Source organism: Mercenaria mercenaria, chromosome 11 (assembly GCF_021730395.1).
Source record: "Mercenaria mercenaria strain notata chromosome 11, MADL_Memer_1, whole genome shotgun sequence".
NCBI classification, from domain to species: domain Eukaryota; kingdom Metazoa; phylum Mollusca; class Bivalvia; order Venerida; family Veneridae; genus Mercenaria; species Mercenaria mercenaria.
This window is the reverse complement of record NC_069371.1, coordinates 75403051-75423454: the sequence shown is the minus strand read 5'-3', so window position 1 is coordinate 75423454 and position 20404 is coordinate 75403051. Positions and strand designations below refer to the sequence as shown.

General features: G+C 35.1%; 1 protein-coding gene across 1 annotated transcript in view; it reads right to left on the bottom strand.

Moving 5' to 3' along the window:
- The window catches only part of LOC123532218 (phosphatidylinositol 5-phosphate 4-kinase type-2 alpha-like), a 63201-nt gene that overhangs the window by 15677 nt on the left and 27120 nt on the right, over window positions 1-20404 (bottom strand). Inside the window, exon 3 of the mRNA XM_053518216.1 lies at window positions 15234-15383. Within this exon, the coding sequence (XP_053374191.1) occupies window positions 15234-15383 (150 nt within the window). The remainder of the gene's footprint in view (window positions 1-15233; window positions 15384-20404) is intronic.

The following is a 20404-nucleotide window of genomic DNA, read 5'->3' as shown; positions in this document are numbered from 1 at the left end:
TATTTCGGGTGACTGTAACATAATAAGTCGGCTCAATGATTCCGCAATTTTCCACCTTCTTAAATAATATATTGACCGTCCTTACAAAATTGGTCTTTATTAAGACAAATTTCCCTACCTTACTTTAATATTCTACGAATGCATCAGCCGTCCCTACAATAACGTAATGCTTTATAACTAAATAAGTCTGTGCCGAGACCAGACAGTAAACACGTTAGTAATGAAGAAATACCAGACATCACCGACAATCCATTAAGACCCAATGACAATACCATTTTCGAACCTTTAGTTAAAATGATATTTCTTTAGTTCTGTGTGCCAGGAACTCTTAGATACATACACAAAATTTACATTAACCATATTTTTTTCTTGGGAATTGACCCTGAGGCTAGTTTCACCGTTAATTCAATTTTGTTACAAGTCTGACTTATTTTGTTTTGCTCAGCTTGTAAGAATAGCCAAAAAGTTGAAAGGAATTTACTTGAAACAAGCAAATTCGATGAATTGGTATCCCCCGCCGAAAGGGTTTGTGGTGAGGAATGGCAAAAAGATATATCCGGCAAAAAGTTACGGATGTTAATAAGAAGCAAATAATTTCATTAGTCAAAATCAATTTAACAGAAAACAAATGTTTAATTAAAGAGTACATAATAAATGTATGATACTTTGATCCTGACTTAAGAATTTATTTGAATGGGATATGCTTACTGTAATAAGCTTAGCTTTTAAAATTAAATGCAGTTAATTGAAATGTGAGCTTGAAGTTAACTGGAATGAAATATTGTCTTTGAGTGGTTTGGCACCAGGTGTTGCTGTTTTACATGTACATTTGTACATAAAAGATCAGATGTCCTTAAGAGAACACAGGTAAGATATCTTGAAACGGCTGAGGGCAAGGTTTGTGCAGTCACAACTTAACATGTTGAAGGTTTGAACATTTAAAAAAAAAAAAAAAAAGGAATGGAAATATATATATCTATATATAGATATATGTATATATTTATTTTTTTAGGGGGTGGGGGTGCAGGGGAATGGGAGAGGAAACAAAATTTCACATGTTGATTATAAATATTGATTGAAAATTAAAAATTAAAAAAAAAAAAAAAGGTAAAAGGGTGAAGTTGGAGTGGGGGGGGGGGGGGGGGGGGGGGGGGGGGGGGGGGGGGGGGCAGAGGATGCATGATCAGTGGTGGGCATGACTGGATGGGGAAGTGAGGTGGGGGAATGGTACAACTTGGAAGGTTTGAAAAAAATCTAAAATAAGAAATGAAAAAAAAATAAAAAATTTTGGGAGTGGGTGGGGGGGGAGGGGGAGGGGGTGTGACCAAGGCAAGTGGGTGACCAGGTGTGGGTGCGCAACTTCACATGTTTATAATAAATGTTCACAGAAAAGAATGAAAGAAATTTAATGAAATTCTGCCAAATGGTAATTTTAAGTTTGTAATGTACAAATATGTGGATTTTTAGACAATTAAAGGGCAATAACTCTGAAGTTACAAAAAGAAATCCTTACAAAATTGTCTGTGCACAACCACATTATAGTGCTCTAAATTCTGTTAAAGTTTCATAGTTCTAGGTCAAATATGTCAAAAGTTATGATGCAGAAATTGGCATATCTATAGATCTATAGTACCCTACATAGTTAACACTAGAAACTTCTAAGGGCCATAACTCTGGTGTTACTTGGGCAATCTGTCTGAAACTTGATGGGCCCCAAGAACTCATTGTGGTGAACATGTATATGAAGTTTGTTTGAAAGAAATCTAAAATAAGGAATGATTTTTTTTTTTTTTTTGGGTGGGGGGGGGGGGGGAAGGGGATAAGGGGGGAGGTGTGTGATCAAGGTAAGGGGGTGACCAGGTGTGGGTACACAACTTCACATGTTTACAATAAATGTTCATGGAAAAGAATGAAAGAAATTTAATGAAATTGTACCAAATGGTAAGTTTGTTATGTACAAATATGTGGATTTTTATACAATTAAAGGGCAATAACTCTTAATTTACAAATAAATCCAAATGAAATTGTGTGTACACAACCACATTATGGTGATCTAAATTCTGTTTAAGTTTCATAGTTCTAGGTCAAATATATCAAAAGTTATGATGCAGAAATTGCCATATTTATAGTACCCTATATAGTTAACACTAGAAACTTCTAAGGGCCATAACTCTGGTGTTACTTGGGCAATCTGACTGAAACTTGACGGGCCGCAAGAACTCATTGTGGTGAACATGTATATGAAGTTTTAAATAAATATTCCCAACCATTTCCTAGATATGGCTCCGGACGGACGGAAAGACGGAAGGACGGACGGACGGAAAGACGACGCCAAAACTATATCCCTCCGACTTTCGTCGGGGGATAATAATGTTCACGAAACACCTTATTCCCAAGTTCTACCTTCTTGTCCAAAGGTAGGCTTCGCGAAACAGACCGTAAGTAATAGGACAATGCATCGAAGTTATTTCACCAACAAGTAGTTTTGACACTCTGGATAGATTTTTTTTTGAATTTTTCTTTCCTGCATTTGTCTGTGTATGAGCCAAGATGACTCCCCTTATATATTAAATAAGAGCATAAAATTTCGTTGTTTCCGCCAAAATGTGTATTTCATGCCGATATGATTTTGTGGCTGGGATTTATAGTTCTGTGGATTGAAGTTACCACAAAAATTAGTCCTCCGCTAGTATTAATGATTTATCACTAGTGGTACTATACCTATCAGAAGGTGGCTTTTAATGCATAATTCAAAATGAAGACTTTTTTGACAAAGAAACTGCTGGTTTTTTGTTTGTTTCGTTTTTTTATCCAAATGGCAGACACTAGGATAACAGCCTTTATGATACAAAGCAGTTCCTGAGAACTAATGAAAATAGAGCCATATATAATATGTCAGTATAATAATGTCACAGTAGTGAAATCTTTAATATCAAAACAAAAGTTGTTTGTAAAACATGACATTGTGTGCTTCCGTTTGAATTAATGCTATGTCCTTGACCTTTGACTTAATGATCCAAAAAACGCAGTGGTCATATAATGACAAGCACCATCACTGAAAACATTTCCACTCTCATTGGCATTAATCGTGACCTTTTGACATACTGGCCTTCAAAACAACAGAGGTCATCAAGTGATCCCAGAGAAATGTCCCATGGAGTCTGGCTGAGGATTGAAGCATAGATCTGTTAATGATTGAAAAACCAAAACTCTACCAACACCTTGAAAGACTAAACTTTAAAACAACCAATAAAGGCTAAACAAGGGCTGCCACTATAATTGACAAATGCCCCCCACACAACAAGTAATTTTAAAATCCCTTCATCGATGGCCGAGTTATGGACCAGACAAGAAACAGACCAGGTTAACCTTTAAGTGTGACCTTGACCTTAGAGCTAGGGGTCTCAATATGGGGACAATTATGCCAGGTAATTTCAAAATCCTTTTATGGATGGCAGTGTTACAGCCCAGACAAGATTTTACGCAGATGCACGTACGAACTGACGCACTCAACAACGGACGCACACTGTGATTTTGATATACCCACCTTTTGGGGCATTACAAAATACCCCAAACCCAAGATTTTAGAAGAAAAAAAAAACACTTCTGTTAAGCAAAAGCACTTATACCTTTAAGCTCATTTTTTTGCTTTGCCATTGCTATAAGATGTTCATGTTGGCCTTAAACATCAACATACGGCGGCTAAATAGCTACAAATATATATCGTTTTTTAGCTACAGAAGTAAACGTGTTACCGAATATCGTTCATATTGAGCCGTAAGGATTGTTTGAATGATTACGATTATACGTTAAGTACGTCTCAGTAAGTATCAATACGGCAGATAGTATTGCAACTTTTTTAAATGCGTGGCTAAAGTAGCTTTCCGCGCCGTATGTGTGACTGGAGTATAAAGGACATTATCGAGTTATGGTTAGGCCTAAAAAAAATAATTCTTTGTTTCCGGTAACATGCCCCAAAAAATTAGGGTAGGTAGGTCGGATAAGTGAAACTTTTCGGAAATTATTTTTGTGTCAAAAAATGAATACAAATAAGGGGGTTATGCTTTTAGAGCATTAGTAAGTTGATTTCTAACATCACTGACCATTGACCATGTTTAAAGCACAAAAAGTGCAGTTTTGCAACTTTTTGTTAAAAAGTTGAAAAAAATATTCTCCAAGGCCAAAAAAACATTAAATTTTAGGGTCGAGCCAAAAATTTAGGGTAGGTTGGGATACCGGAAACAAACAATTTTTTTTTACGCCTTATGGAAGTCTATCAAAATAGCAAACAAACCCACAGATATTTATGCCCTTAGTATCTAACAGACATAATTTGTCTTCAATTAACAGCAAATAACTCAGTCTCCTACACTCAGTGAACAGCAGCAAAAAGCCATTTTGAGAGGAATCCATTAATGTTCAGTCTATAAAATGTCAAATGGTGACAAATTGCTAAAAGAGACATTTTCCATCAGACAAACAAGTAATTTACCATTCCAGATCAAAATGCTGATTTCTACATGGAGAGATAAATAACATGTTGACAGCTTTATCTTCAATATTTATATTGTTCAGTAGCCTCGAACAGTTTCAGTTCCCCACCATGCTTATCAATACATACCAGGTGGTATACACTGTGGACAACAATCACAAATTTTGCAAAAATATGCTCAAAAACAGAGTTAAGACAGTTTCCATTTTGGGGTCAAGTAGGGTAAAGAGACTGACATGCCATTTTCAAGTGCAAATCAGGCAGCATAACATGATGCTATTTGTTTCAAAGATCTGGGATTAAAATAAAACCTGCTTTAGCGGTCACCTCTATTAAGCAGCCAAACTGTCTTAAACAGCCAAACTGTCTTAAGCAGCCAGTGTCTCATTTCCCAAAATGATCATTCATTCTATAATTACCTGCATTAAGCAGCCCCCTGCTGTAAACAGCCACTTTTTCCCCACTCCCTTGGCTGGCTGCTTAAGACAGGTTTTACTGTATGTTACATTTGAGAGTACATTTAACTGACAAACATTTGATATATGTTAATGACTCAAATACACTATGCATTTTATACATTTAAGATTTAAGATCCAGGAAGGAAGATTTGTTTCACAGCTATGACTGTACTCTGCTGGAATTCACTGAACTTTGACTAAATATTTGGAAAATATGTTGTGCTGACAAACATTTATTGTTCATGTGTTTTGACCAGAATACAAATTGAATCAACCAAGGCCGATATTCTACATATATATCTTGGCATAACCTTGCAATATTTTCTCGCCATAGATCTGGTTTTGTAAGCAAAAACCTTAATAAGGTAACGTATCTTAACCTTTACCCTGCTAAATTACTATAATGGACTGGTCCATCATTACATTTGAGCAGTATACCACTTATTATTCAAAGGGGTGTTTACTGAAAATTTACTGACTGAATGGCGAACAGTGCAGGCTGATGATAGTGCAGACCATGATCAGCCTGCACGGATGTGCAGGCTGATCTTGGTCTGCCCTGGTCGCAAAGGCAAAATCACTTGCCGCCAGCAGGCTACAGGTTAATGCAACATTTTCCTATATTTGTGTTTAGGCGAATATGCAGAGGTAACAAGGAAGCTTTATGTTCACCATCCATTGTGGCCAATGACTTGTCACAAGCTGGCTAGATAACTTTCTCCCATACAACGTACACTTAAGGACAACTTTTTTGTCAGCTGCTAAATCTGTATTCCTTAACCCTTACCCTGCTAAATTTCTGTAATGAACTAGTTCATCTTTCAATTTGGACAGTACCATTAACTGTTAAAAGGGTACGTGCTTACCAAAAGGATACTGGCTGAATAGCGAACAGTGCAGATCATGATCAGTCTGCATGGATGTGCAGGCTGATCATGATCTACTCTGGTCGCAAAGGCAGACTCAGTCGTGTCCAGCATGATAAGGGTCAAGTTTTATAACATTTAAGAAAACTGACCAGATTCTCAAACATTCATAGACTCAAAACAGACAACGTACACACATTTTACTTCTCTCACAAATATTGAAGGAAAGTCAAAACTGGAGATGTATTTGATTTAGAAAAAAATGACCATTTTAGACTCAGGAAAACTGGAATATTCAGCCTCAGCCGGAAAACTAAAAATTCATCCATGCAGATACCTGTGCTTTTCTACTTCTTGGTACAACCCCTTTAAAGTGGAATTATACACATTTTTCCAGTAAATAACCAGCTGAAATATTATAGCTTTTAACCCAATATACCAAACTCTTCCTGCTACCAGTACGAAATAATAACTTTCCAAATATGACTTTTCTTATTCTGACTGAGGCAGTCTTTTTTGCACGCAGGAGTTGCTTCCCTTCAACTTCAGAAATCTCTACCTATAGGTAAGGGAGATCACTGCGCAGAAGATTGAAGAAAAGAACTATTATTTTATTAGTCCAATCTCTTTATTTCTAAAGCATCAACTTCAAATACTTATGCGGCATTATCGTTAATTTAACACATTTAAATGCACAGCAACCAAAAATTGCTTTTATAAAACATTCACCAAATGTGCAGTAAGATGTGCATAATGCCACTTTAAACTTAACTGTAATATAATACAGACATCTGCATTGAACAGAAAATTTCATCTTACTGAAATTCATTCCGTGGTGGGAATATTATCTTTCAGTAAATGCCAAGTAAAATTCTTTTTCTGTTGAATTAAGATGCTTTATAACAATATAATAATAATAATAAATGGAATTTTCATGCAGCTGAAATTTTAATCTATTTCATCTTATTTTATTCTGCAATATAAATGGTGCAATAGGGACAATACATTACACAACATTTTTGTAATAGTTTTCAACAGAAAATAGACTGAAATGTAAATCCATAAAGTAACAAAAATATCTCTTAATTTTTCTTTTCACATATCAGAAGAGCTATAAAATGTGGGCCGTCTTTGACCAATTTTCCACAAGGTGTGCATTTTCAAGGCATATATTGTGTCAAAGAAAAAACAGACAAAATATGTCCTAATAAAGTCTAAATTTGGCTAATAATGTTTCTATTGCATAGAAGAGAATCATCAAAGTCATTCATTCAATAAAAAGTATCCCCACCTCCAATTCAAAATTTCTTTTGCTCTCACACTTTTGTTACATAAATTATTTATTACGGTAAGGACTTGAATATTTTCAGGTAGTTTGGTTTTTATTAGTCTCCTAACAGCGTTTCATTGGTGAGGACTTCAAATAATGTTAAATTTTTTTCATGTTCATTTTTTCAATAATACTTTTTAACAACAAAAGGGCCATGAAGGCCCTGTATCACTCACCTGACCTATTGACCTAAAGATCATCAAGATTAACATTCTGACCAAGTTTCATTAAGATATGGTCATAAATGTGGCCTCTAGAGTGTTAACTAGCTTTTCCTTTGACTTGACCCGGTGACCTACTTTTTGACCCCACATGACCCACATTCGAACTTGACCTAAAGATTATCAAGGTTAACATTCTGACCAAGTTTCATGAAGATACAGTCATAAATGTGGCCTCTAGTGTTAACAAGCTTTTCCTTTGATCTGACCTGGTGACCTAGTTTTTGACCCCACCTGACCAAGATTTAAACTTGACCTAAAGATCATCAACATTAACATTCTGACCAAGTTTCATTAAGATATGGTCATAAATGTGGCTTATACAGTGTTAACTAGCTTTTCCTTTGATTTGACCTGGTGACCTAGTTTTTGGCCCCATCTGACCCAGATTTAAATTTGACCTAAAGATCATCAAGATTAACATTCCAACCAAGTTTCATTAAGATATGGTCATAAATGTGGCCTTTAAAGTGCTAACTAACTTTTCCTCTGATTTGACCTGGTGACCTAGATTTTGACCCCACATGACCCAGATTCGGCCTTGACCTAAAGATCATCAAGATTAACATTCTGACTAAGTTTCATGAAAATAAAGTCATAAATAAGTCCTCTAGGGTGTTAACAAGCTTTTCCTTTGATTTGACCAAGTGACCTAGTTTTTGACCCCATCTGACCCAGATTTGAACCTGATCTAAAGATCATCAAGATTAACATTCTGATTAAGTTTCATTAAGATATGTCATAAATGCGACCTCTAGAGTGTTAACAAGCTTTTCCTTTGATTTGACCTGGTGACCTAGTTTTTGACCCTACATGACCGAGATTCAAACTGGACCTAAAGATCATCAAGATTAACATTCTGACCAAGTTTCATGAAGATACAGTCAAAAATGTGGCCCCTATAGTGTTAACAATCTTTTCCTTTGATTTGACCTGGTGACCTAGTTTTTGAACCCAGATGACCCAATATCGAACTCGTCCAAGATTTTATTGAGGGTAACATTCTGACCAAGTTTCATTAAGATTGGGCCAAAACTGTGACCTCTAGAGTATTAACAAGCTATTCCTTTGGTTTGACCTGGTGACCTAGTTTTTGAACCCAGATGACCCAATATCGAACTCGTCCAAGATTTTATCGCGGGTAACATTCTGACCAAGTTTCATTAAGATTGGGCCAAAAACTAACCTCTAGAGTGTTAACAAGCTTTTCCTTTGATTTGACCTGGTGACCTAGTTTTTGACCCCAGATGGCCCAATATCGAAATCATCCAAGATTTTATTGAGGGTAACATTCTGACCAAGTTTCATTAAGATTGGGCCAAAATTGTGACCTCTAGAGTGTTAACAGTCAAATTGTTGACGACGGACACAGGGCAAGCACTTTGTGCTCAGGTGAGCTAAAAAACGCTACTACTTTTTTATACTAACAACACTGAAGAAAGATATTTGCACAGAGAAATGCAGGTTGGACTGTACTGCTAGCAATACTGGTTCAATCCCCACTCCCAACTGATATCCAGACTAACACGGTCAGTGCTGGGAGATTTACTTAACCTATATAATTAGCCTGCTAAATTTCTAAAATGGACCGGTCCACCATTCAATTTGGGCATTACCAATAATTATTCAAAGGAGTGTTCACTGAAAATTTTCTGACTGAATAGCGAACAGTGCAAACCATATCAGCCTGCAGGCTGATCTTGGTCTGCACTGGTCGCAAAGTCGCTAGCAGGCTAAAGGTTAAACTGGTACTGTTTCGAGCAGTATCGACCTAGGACAGATACTATAGGGAGGTTAATTAGAACACCTGCAGTGGACTTGACTGGAAATAAGTTGTTCCGTCAATTCAATTTGGGGACAACATTCAATTATTTGCCCAGCAACCCACATCATATCAGAAACTTTAACCTTATTTGGTAACCATAGGCGTACTAGAAATATAACTATGTTGCGACCTATTAATGGAAAAAGTTTAGTACTGTGTATATAAAACAATCAAGTGATAACTGTTCATTACTAATTCATTTGTCAGACAGTGTATGCATCATACTTGTCAATTACCTAAAGTCTGGCTTAATTAAAACAACAACTTTTATGGTCTAGAATTCAGTCAAGGACTCCCGTTAAGTACAGTCTGCTTTTAAATACCACCTGATGAGGAAAACTTTATAATATGAAATATTCCCAACGAATACATTACAGTATATGAGGACAAAACATACATTTTAACCCTTACCGTGCTAAATTTCTAAAATGAACTTGTCCATCTTTCAATTTGGACAGTACCATTAACTGTTAAAAGGGGTGCTTACCAAAAAGATACTGACTGAATGGCGAACAGTGCAGATCGTGATCAGACTGCACAGATGTGCCGGCTGATCTTGATCTGCACTTGTCGCACGGGCAGAATCAATCGTGTCCAGCACGATAAGTGTTAACCTAATTAAAAGATGTGCTTAATAGGGAAAAATATTCAACGGTGGCAAGAATTTTACATTGACTTTAACTTTTAGATTGGCAAGATATTTTCACTTGCAGAATTTCAAGGAAAATATAGTTAGCAAAACCGATTTTTCATGATTTTGACCGAGTTTTCATCCTTACATATCTTAGACTGCTGTGCGAGAATATGTCTAACATAATGGAAAACAAGAGCTGTCACTAATGGTGACAAATGCCCCCGCAGCGTCTTGACCTTTGATCTGGTGACCTTGACCTTTGACCTGGTGACCCCAAAGTCAATAGGGGTCGTGTGCTCAATAAGTACTATCAGCACATGAAGTTTGAAGGTCCTGGGTGCAGTGGTTCGCGAGTAAAGTGCCTTCATGCATAAAGTTAACATTGGCCCCTGTGACCTTGACCTGGTGATCCCAAAGTCAGTAGGGGTCGTGTACTCAAACTGTACTATCAGCATGTGAAGTTTGAAGGTCCTGGGTCAGTGGTTCGCGAGTAAAGTGCCTTCATGCAAAAAGTTAACATTGGCCCCTGTGACCTTGACCTTTGATCTGGTGACCCCAAAGTCAGTAGGGGTCGTGTACTCAATAAGTATTATCAGCATGTGAAGTTTGAAGGTCCTGGGTGCAGTGGTTCACGAGTAAAGTGCCTTCATGCAAAAAGTTAAAGTTGTGACGTACGAACGAACGAACGGACGGACAGTTGAAAACTAATATGCCTCCCTTCGGGGGGCATAAAAACACAGTTACCATTATATAATTAGTTGTAATGAAAAATAAGATATCACACTTTACATTTAATGTTGTCCATTAATTTCCCAATTTTTGGCGACCTTCACCCATTTTTCGGTTGTGCATTTGATATTATCAGCCCCTCTCAACAAAAGCTCAATGGATTTACACTGATCTCAAAACCTTCAAATTCTGATTTTCAGATCAATCCAGAATTATCTCCCCTGTATAAATATACTGAAAATATTAGCAGTGAAATGCACACTGAGGAAAATAAGAAATCTGCTTTTAAACTGAATGGTAAAGTAAACAAGAGCACCGCCTTGCGGGTGCTGACGCTCATCTGATTTTTTTTGTATAATAGAAATATTGTCTTACCCATGATTTTCTAAGTCTTAAAAGGGCCATCATTCTTGCAAAAAGCAGGATAGAGTTATGTTACTTGACGTACAGCGTCTGCTTATGATGGTGAAAAACTGTTGCAAGTTTTAAAGCAATAGCTTTGATAGTTTATGAGAAAAGCTGACTTAAACATAATACTCAACAAAGACAACTGATTTTCTAAGTCCAAAAGGGGCAATAATTATTGCAAAAAGCAGGATGGAGTTATGTTTCTTGATGTACAGGGTTAGCTTATGATGGTGAACAAGTGTTGCAAGTTTCAAAGCAATAGCTTTGATAATTTAAGAGAATAAGTTGACCTAAACATAAAACTTAACCAAGAAATCTGATATTTTCTAAGTCCAAAAGGGGCCATAAATCTTGCAAAAAGCAGGACGGAGTTATGTTTCTTGCTGTACATGGTCAGCTTATGATGGTGAACAAGTGTTGCAAGTTTTAAAGCAATAGCTTTGATAGTTTAGGAGAAAAGCTGACCTAAACATAAAACTTAACCAAGAAAACTGATTTTCTAAGTCCAAAAGGGGCAATAATTCTTGCAAAAAGCAGGATGGAGTTATGTTTCTTATGTACAGGGTCAGCTTATGATGGTAAACAAGTGTTGCAAGTTTCAAAGCAATAGCTTTGATAGTTTAGGAGAAAAGCTGACCTTAACATAAAACTTAAGCAGGCAACGCCGACGCCAATGCCGACACCGATCAAGTGATGACAATAACTCATCATTTTTTTTCAAAAAAATCAGATGAGCTAATAAAAATGAAAATTAACTTGTTATAAAGTGCTCTGGATATAAAATTGCAACCAAAATATCAACGGATATATTCCTTCTGCTAACATATTTTTTTATATTTTAATTTTAAACAGTCCTCAATAGGCATTTCTAAAACTTAATCACAGATACAAGGGCCCACTCATGAAACTGAATATACCGGTATATGACCTTAAACAACAATAACATCCTTATACAACAATAACATGACAAACTACTACTCCCGCATGATAATTTAAACGACAGCATGTTTATTTTATTGTTCGATTGTTATGGTTCTCATGCATCGTTGAACTCAAAAAGGTTGTCAAAGATAGAAGTTAAGTGCATACTGTAATAATATACAAAAATATTTTCTGTATTGAAACGTTTTAATGAACAAAAATCATAATTATCAAACATGTTATCGTTTGAATTATCGTGCGGGATTTATACTGTGCTATTTTCATCCTTTTACAGTGGTTGTTAATCTTTAAGCCAAAATAAAACTTAGCATGATCTATCATAAAAACTATTTTTACAATCTTTCAATGAATCACTCATCTAATATTGCAGGAAAACAGTTTTATGGGCAACATACTAGCTTAATATTCTGTTACTCAACCATAAAGCATGATTAATGTTTTCACAAATTATACGAAAATACTAAAAATAATTCCGCACAATCTTCAAAGAGGAAATTAAATTGTATAGTTAAGCGAGATTATTTCTTGTATAAAAACCTCATAAGTTCAAAATCTAAAGATCTTTAATCTAATTTTGTCTGTTAGATGCTAGCTTTTAAGCAAAAATAGAATAATTGTGTTTTGTGCCTTTCTTGGTGCCCTAGTTTCGTGATTTCTGGGTGAACAAGATTATACAGAAATTGTATTCTCTTAATAAGGGTTGTCTCACGCCATGTCAGACTAATGTACAGACACTATATTTCTTCTGAATAACAAGTAACGAAGATGATATTGGGACTTTATATAAACTGTAACCAAATTGCTGTGTTTAAAAGGGGCATAATTCTGTAAATATTGCATGTAGAGTTACACAACTTGTCACACTAATGAGATATGACACTGAACTTCTTAAAAAACTTTTAATCAACTATCCTTGCATACCATTATGTTGGTGCTCCAGAAGTTACGCACAGAACACGAAAAACGCAAGAGCACATTTAATTTCTGAACAGCTGATTTTCACTTGCAGGTAGTCTCTTGAACTGCTGCTCTGTTTAAATGCAATTATATTTGTGGAAAGTGGTTTTTGTGTGCACAATATGTAAACCAGCCTCAGGTACATTCCAAGTCGTGAAGACACAAATTTAAGTGCAATTTGTGGGAGTCTAGGTGCTTTTTTTTTTACTTTGAACAAGATTTTTGTATGTATAATATATATAGTAACAGTTTACTGTTTCAATTCGAAAATACAAAAACTAAGAATGATTAAGAACTTTTCTGCAGAAGCTATTGTCTATGTCTGTTGTGATGTCTGTAACTGGTCAAGTTTTAACAAATAGAAGGACACATCTGGTGTGAAGAACAGAAGTTGAAAATTGGATACCTTTTTTTGGCATCTTAAAGTGTTCAATGTCATCTAGCATAAACGTACAATTTGCAATGAAACGACGGAATGAAAATGCTGTAAATAATGAGAAGTCTGCTCTTGCCCGGCACAATTAGTTAAAACATCTCAAATACCCCAACATTTTTCATATTTTTCTAAGTTACCACTATGTTTTCAAAACCTATGCCCAGGGAAAAAAAAAATTCTGGAGCCCTGATAAAATTTTGCGGATAATAAATTGGGCAAAATGACTACTTCATGGGCATATCAATTTTGTGGCATTCAACCTTTGAAGACAAAATGACCAGTGGAATTTTATTTGTTCCTCTGGATTTAACTTTTTGGACTGACACAACCCAAAATGCAAGAAAATTAATCCCCCCCACAAATAGGAAAGTTTTAACAGTAAACTTCACTGATATTTAACGCAGAAAAAAAAAACAAGTTTCTCAATTTAGTTTGCGTGAATGAGAAACCTGACTACTATAAATTGTTTTGTACAGAGTTACGCAGACATGCAAATCTAATGAAAAGGCCTTTTAAGTATATTATTTACACTTTTGCTTATCAAATGCTGCACTGGGTATTTTCTCCCCCACAAAATGAAACATTTGCTTTAACTTTAGATGAATGAAATATTGCAGTCTCTTAAACTAATTTAATTTAAGAACCAGAGAACGTATCTCAATCATCTAATACTGAAACAAAGTTTAAATACCATAAATATGGTCAAATTTGTCCAAAGTGCAACAAAAAAGCATGCTATTTTAACTTTGAATTTACTGTTCATTATCACATAACACATTTGTTGAAAAACACTTTATTGCTTTCACAAAAGTTCTATCTAAGGGCATTCCTCAAGATCAGGGTTTTTTCTAGCTAATTTGGGAACATAGCCTATACCCCCAAAATTGGGAATTTTGATGCGTAAATGTTCCAAATTGGGAAATATGTAGTACCATAGGATATAGTAAGGATGTGTTCAAGCACTTTCTCATACACTTGTTTCATATTGTACAACTTTTTTAACATACTGCCATTACAAAATTGTCCATAATATGGTCAATATTTGTGCAATTTTGATGATTTTTTTTTCAGAATGTAGATTGGGAATTTTTGCATTCATTTTGGGAAAAATACATACATTTTGGCATTGGGAATATAGCCCAATAACGGCTATAAAAACGGCCGTAAAAAAACCCTGAAGATGCTTAGATATTTAACAAATTGGACTAAAGCCCTGATGGTCAATAACAGACTCAGTTAAAGTCTGCTATTTTTTTCTGCCTGGTTGCATTCTATGCTTCCAAACCATCTTAAGATTATTTTCATTCTAACAGGACCAATGAAATAGTATAATGAAACTTCTTAAAACTTAAAAATATTGATTACCTGCCGATACTGTTTATCTGGTGATATTGTTTACCTGAGAATATTTTTTACTCTAGGATATTGTTTACCTAAGAATATTGTTTACCAGATGATATTGTTTACCTGATGGTATTGTTTACCTAATGATATAGTTTACAAGATGATATATCTAAGGATATTGTTTACCTAAGGATATTGTTTACCAGATGATATTGTTTACCTGATGGTATTGTTTACCTAATGATATTTTTTACCAGATGATGTATCAAATGATATTGTTTACCTAAGGATATTGTTTGCCTAATGATATTGTTTACCAGATTATATATTTTACCAGATGATATTGTTTACCTAAGGATATTGTTTATCTAATGATATTATTTACCAGATGATATTGTTTACCTACTGATATTGTTTACCAGATTACATTTTTTACCAGATGATATTGTTTACCTAAGGATATTGTCCACCTAATGATATTGTTTACCAGATGATATTGTTTACCTGATAATATTGTTTACCAAATTATATTTTTTTTACCAGATGATATTGTTTAACTAATGGAATTGTTTACCAGATGATATTGTTTACCTGATGATATTGTTTGAGTAGGTGGTGCATCTGTTCCACTTCTTCTTGGACTAGAGTTTTGATGAAGTAACGTTTATCATGAGACATTAGCATACGAGCCCCACTGCGCCCGGGAGAGTCCGTGCCAACTGGTTGTTTTGTTAATGAATTCTGAAATACAAGATCAAAATGTGATAAAAAAGACAATATTTCAAAGATCAATGTTGTTCAACAGAAAATAGACTACATCTGTAAATGCTAATGAGGATTGAAAATCATGAAGACATTTCTATAACTTTTTCAGTGAAGTTTATCAGTAAATGATCAACATCTTCCATAAATGTTAAAAGGATCAAAATTGATCTGAAGACACTGCTTCAAATTCAATGTAGTTTATGTTAACCTAACAGTTAATCTGAAAAAAAACACTACATCTTCTGCAAATGTGAAATGAGAATGTGGTGACATTTTGTTTTTGTTAGGGTTATATATCACCAACACTTCCTAAGGTCATATAGATTTTTACCAGCTTACAAATGTATAAAGGTGGGGGAAGACCCCCATGTGCCCCTTCAGACATTATTTTCAGCCATTGGCCAGAACCTGGGTTGAACAACTGACCTTCTGCAAGCAAGCTTGGCAGCTTCATCCAAGGATGACCTAAGCCGGTCTAGCCCAAAGAGGCAAGGGGCAATTTATTTATTTACAATCAATGACCATTAAAACACTTGGCCATGATCAAAGACTTATAGTAGACGCAACTTGACCCCGATGGTTGACCTTTGCACTATGATACATAATAAGGCACAACCTATTGTTGAAAAGGAGTGTACGTAAAACACGAGCTGCACGAGAAAAGGGAAATGTAAATTTGTGTAAATTTAAATGAGTGTAGTGGAAAGTTTTAACTGATCAAATGTAAATATATATCCTTGATACTGCACAGTATACAAACTAATTCCATATAAATATACACGGCTACCCTAAGCACCCTTGATTTCTATAATGAAATAATCGATATGAATAATCAGCCTAAGGTCAACCATCGCGGTCAAGTTGCGACTACTATACTAGAATGATAAAAGTTCATGGTAGTTTCTTTAGTTCTTTTAACCTTAAGCATTTCTGCCTTTGCGACCAGTGCAGACCAAGCCTGATCTGTTCACTATTCAGTCAGTAAATTTTCAGTGAACACCCCTTCCAAAAATAAATGGTACTGCCCAAACTGAAAGATAGACCAGTCCATTTTAGACATTTAAGAGGGTATAAAGATTAAAATGCTTATTCATGAAAATGCAGCTAAAAATGACAGCATTGAAGTACAATGTAACCATATCCTTCCCTTAAAAAAAATTACGACTGTTTCAGTGGATACAAAATACTCAGATCAAAGAAAGTCAAAATGAAATATAATATCAAAATCAAAATACAAATATACTTCAAAATCATTTAATTCCATTGGTAAAAAGTGCATTTTCGTGGGGATGAGAATTCAATTATTTCAAACTTTAGAGATAATTAGGAATATTGTTTATGTTCTTTGGGATTAAATTTCATGGGAAAAAAAACCCTTTGAAATCAACAAAAATTACTCCACAAGAATATTAATGAATTCACAAAATATGGAAAAACTTAGATTTCTAAAATGATTACTACTGCTAGAGGAAAATTCAAGTTATTAATCATTATGGAGAGAAATTACCTTTGTTTTTTTTCTCTTTCATTATTTTAACATGTCTTTTATCTCAGATAATATAACTACCTAAGACACACCATCTAGCGAAAAATTCTGTTTTTCTGGACTACAAAATATGGTCTTAAAAACCTTGTACACGTTAATGGCACATTTATTACACACTAATTAAATGAACTTCTTGTTTTAAGGGTACTAAATAACCGACTTATTGATCCTCCAATATAATCTGCTGACAGCAAGTTTCTTTTCTGTGGAACTAATAAAAACTACAAGAACTAAAAGAATTACAATACGACATTCTACAGAAATCAAGCAGTCTCATGGAGAAAATTTAGAACTAATCTAAGTATAAATCCCGCATGATAACTCAAACGGTAACATGTTTGATAATTATGATTTTTCTTCATTAAAACGTTTCAGAAAATATTTTGTTTGTTTGTTTGTTTGTTTTGGGTTTAACGCCGTTTTTCAACAGTATTTCAGTCATATAATGGCAGGCAGTTAACCTAACCAGTGTTCCTGGATTCTGTACCAGAACAAACCTGTTCTCCGCAAGTACCTGCCAACTTCCCCACATGAATCAGAGGTGGAGGACTAATGATTTCAGACACAATGTCTTTTATCAAATAGTCACGGAGAACATACGCCCCGCCCGAGGATTGAACTCACGCCCCAGCAATCCGTAGACTGACGCTCTACCTAATGAGCTAAGCGGGCGGGCTGAAAATATTTTGGTATAACATTACAGCATGCACTTAACTTCTATCATTGACAACCTTTTTGAGTTCAACAATGCATGAGAACCGTAACAATCAAACAATAATATAAACATGTTGTCGTTTAAATTATCGTGTGGGAGTAGTAGACGTTTTACAAACTCATACACAATGACTTATTTCTACAAAGCAACACTTAATTTAACCCATTTATTTATTTTACAGACAGTTCAAATTACTAAGTGTCTGATATAAACAACATCACTTTATAATTTATTAAAAGTACATCAAGATGGTCGCCAATGACGAAATCCTGGATTACTAAAGCGAGTTTTGTTGCAACGGAGGAGCCTTTGCAGTCTGGAGCTTTAACAGCTGATTAAGCTAACAGTTGATTAACTTTTAGAGTAATGTTTCGACACTTTAGAAAACTTAGAAAATCAAATGTATGACTTTAAGTATTACGAACACTAAAACTCTTTACAGTAAAATTAAAACATCATACTAGTGTTTTCCACCAAGACTAGTATTTTTAATCAAAATTTAACAGGCGGTTAGTTAAATTAACAGCCCGTTTCAAAACAACTGGGCCCTGATCATGATCTGCACTGTTCGCTATTCAGCCAGTATCTTTTTGGTAACAGTTAAAGGTACTGTCAAAATTGGAAGATGGACAAGACTTTAGCAGGGTTAGGGTTAACAGCTAACCTATGCCACTGATTTACCAAGCTGCAAGTCCATATCCTTAGGGCGGCCAGCAGATTTTTATACAATTTCTCCAGGCATACATATGTTTTTTTTAACAACACAGATGACCTTCAGCTTTTTCGTCTTTGAACTCTGAATAAACACAAATCCCACAAGGGTCCTTAACAGAGCAAGGGTGTATGGAGATTTCTGGAACTTCATTAAATCGTTCAAAAGATCTTTTTTGATGCTGTCTAAAAGTGTCAGTATATGCCTCGTATGTCAGATATTTCCATATTTGGAGCTGCAGACCTAGACATTCAAGAAATATTTTCAACTGAATTTCGTGTAATAAAATTTTTAATGTTGATTCTACGGAAGCAGGAAAGGGCCATCAGACCTGCTCCTCCCCTATTATGTCCTAGCGCGATCTATGTTCTTATGTTTGTTGAAAAGGTCATCACTTACTAGATGTTTATCTAGTAATTAACAACCATGTGAAATGATATCTGCTTACACAAAAAGCTGAGCTTTTATAAATTGTCCTCGTACATCATCATAAAACGTTTCGAAAACTTTCAGACCTTTGACCTACTAAATCCCAAAAAACAATAGAGATCATCCTCAAGTGGTGCAAAGTTATCCTGTAATGTTTGAAATCTGTTGTTCATATACATGAGAATGAAAAAAAAAACCCAGAAATTCAGTCAAGTCCCTCTGACCATGACCTTTAAGCCACCGAACCCAAAATCAACAGGTATCTTCCTCTAGTGGTATTTAATAGTTTTGAAAGCCCCAACTGTTATACTTTACGAGTCTGGAAACCATTTTCAGTCTCCAGGTCACTGCGACCTTGACCTTTGACCTTTTGACCCCAAAACAACAAGGATCCCTCCTCAAGTGGTGTTCAGTCATCCTGAAAAGTTTGAAGGCTGCAGCTACTGTATTTTGTGACGTGAGAGTTCAGAATAGAAAATGTTGACAGACGGACATCGCCATTCCACAAAAATTGTTCATTTTTTGTACAAACATAAAAATGATTAAATACAAACTTTTCTTATTGACAGTGTAACAGATAAACATTATTTCTTTTTTTAGCTTCAAAGGGCCACAACTCTTGCCATTAAAATCAAATACAACCTTGGTAATTAGGAACAAAATAAATAAATTTGGTTCAACAATATCTTTCCTCTGAAAAACAGACCATTTCCCTTTGGAAATCTATTGGATAATGTAATTAGTCGTTTAACAGTCAGTAATTTATTTTCAAATGAAATAACATACACCAGGGAGAATATAAATAGATAAAATACATCAGGGAAAATAAATATAGATAACAAATACTCAATCATATTTCAGCATCCTACCAAACTGTAGCAAATTGACCTGGGCATAAAACATCCAAGAATAGCCTGATTTTAAATGCGAAACAGTGGAACAGACCAAGCAACCTTGCAAACAAGCTGTAAGTAAGTAAGTAACAACTTTACTTAATGAGGCTACACACTGGGTGTCCCCATCTACCATGTGGGCCTCAGAAGCAAATTCCTGACATTGCAAAAAAAGTTACTGGTGTTTTAAGATTAAATGACCCAAATATACACCAAGCAACCCAAAAATGCCACAATCGACAACAATCCAGTTAACCCAATTTTTCAAATGAACAGCAGAAAAAAAAAGAAGAAGAAATTCCACAAGCCAAAGGCTACAGACAAATGTTAACATGCAACAATTCTACAGACTGGCTTGTCTTACACTGGTCCAAGGGGACACAGTCTGTTTTATATCACAAATAATTTACCAGTATCTTTATACATTATTTATTGAATCATTTTGTTTAACACCATGCTAGTCTTGTCTATACATAATAGAAGCGAAACCATTCAGCAAGTGCTCAATGAAATTAATTTGCTCCTGAATTAGAAAAAAAAGTCTAACGGCTTATCAATTGTGTTTGAATTCATCTAAGCTTTTACATTTGAAAAAGCTGCAACTCCAGACTGATTACATATTGTGTCGTATTCTAATGATACGTGCCATATTCTAATGACTCTAATGTCATAAAATATTGAAGATGAGTTGAAATATTTGAT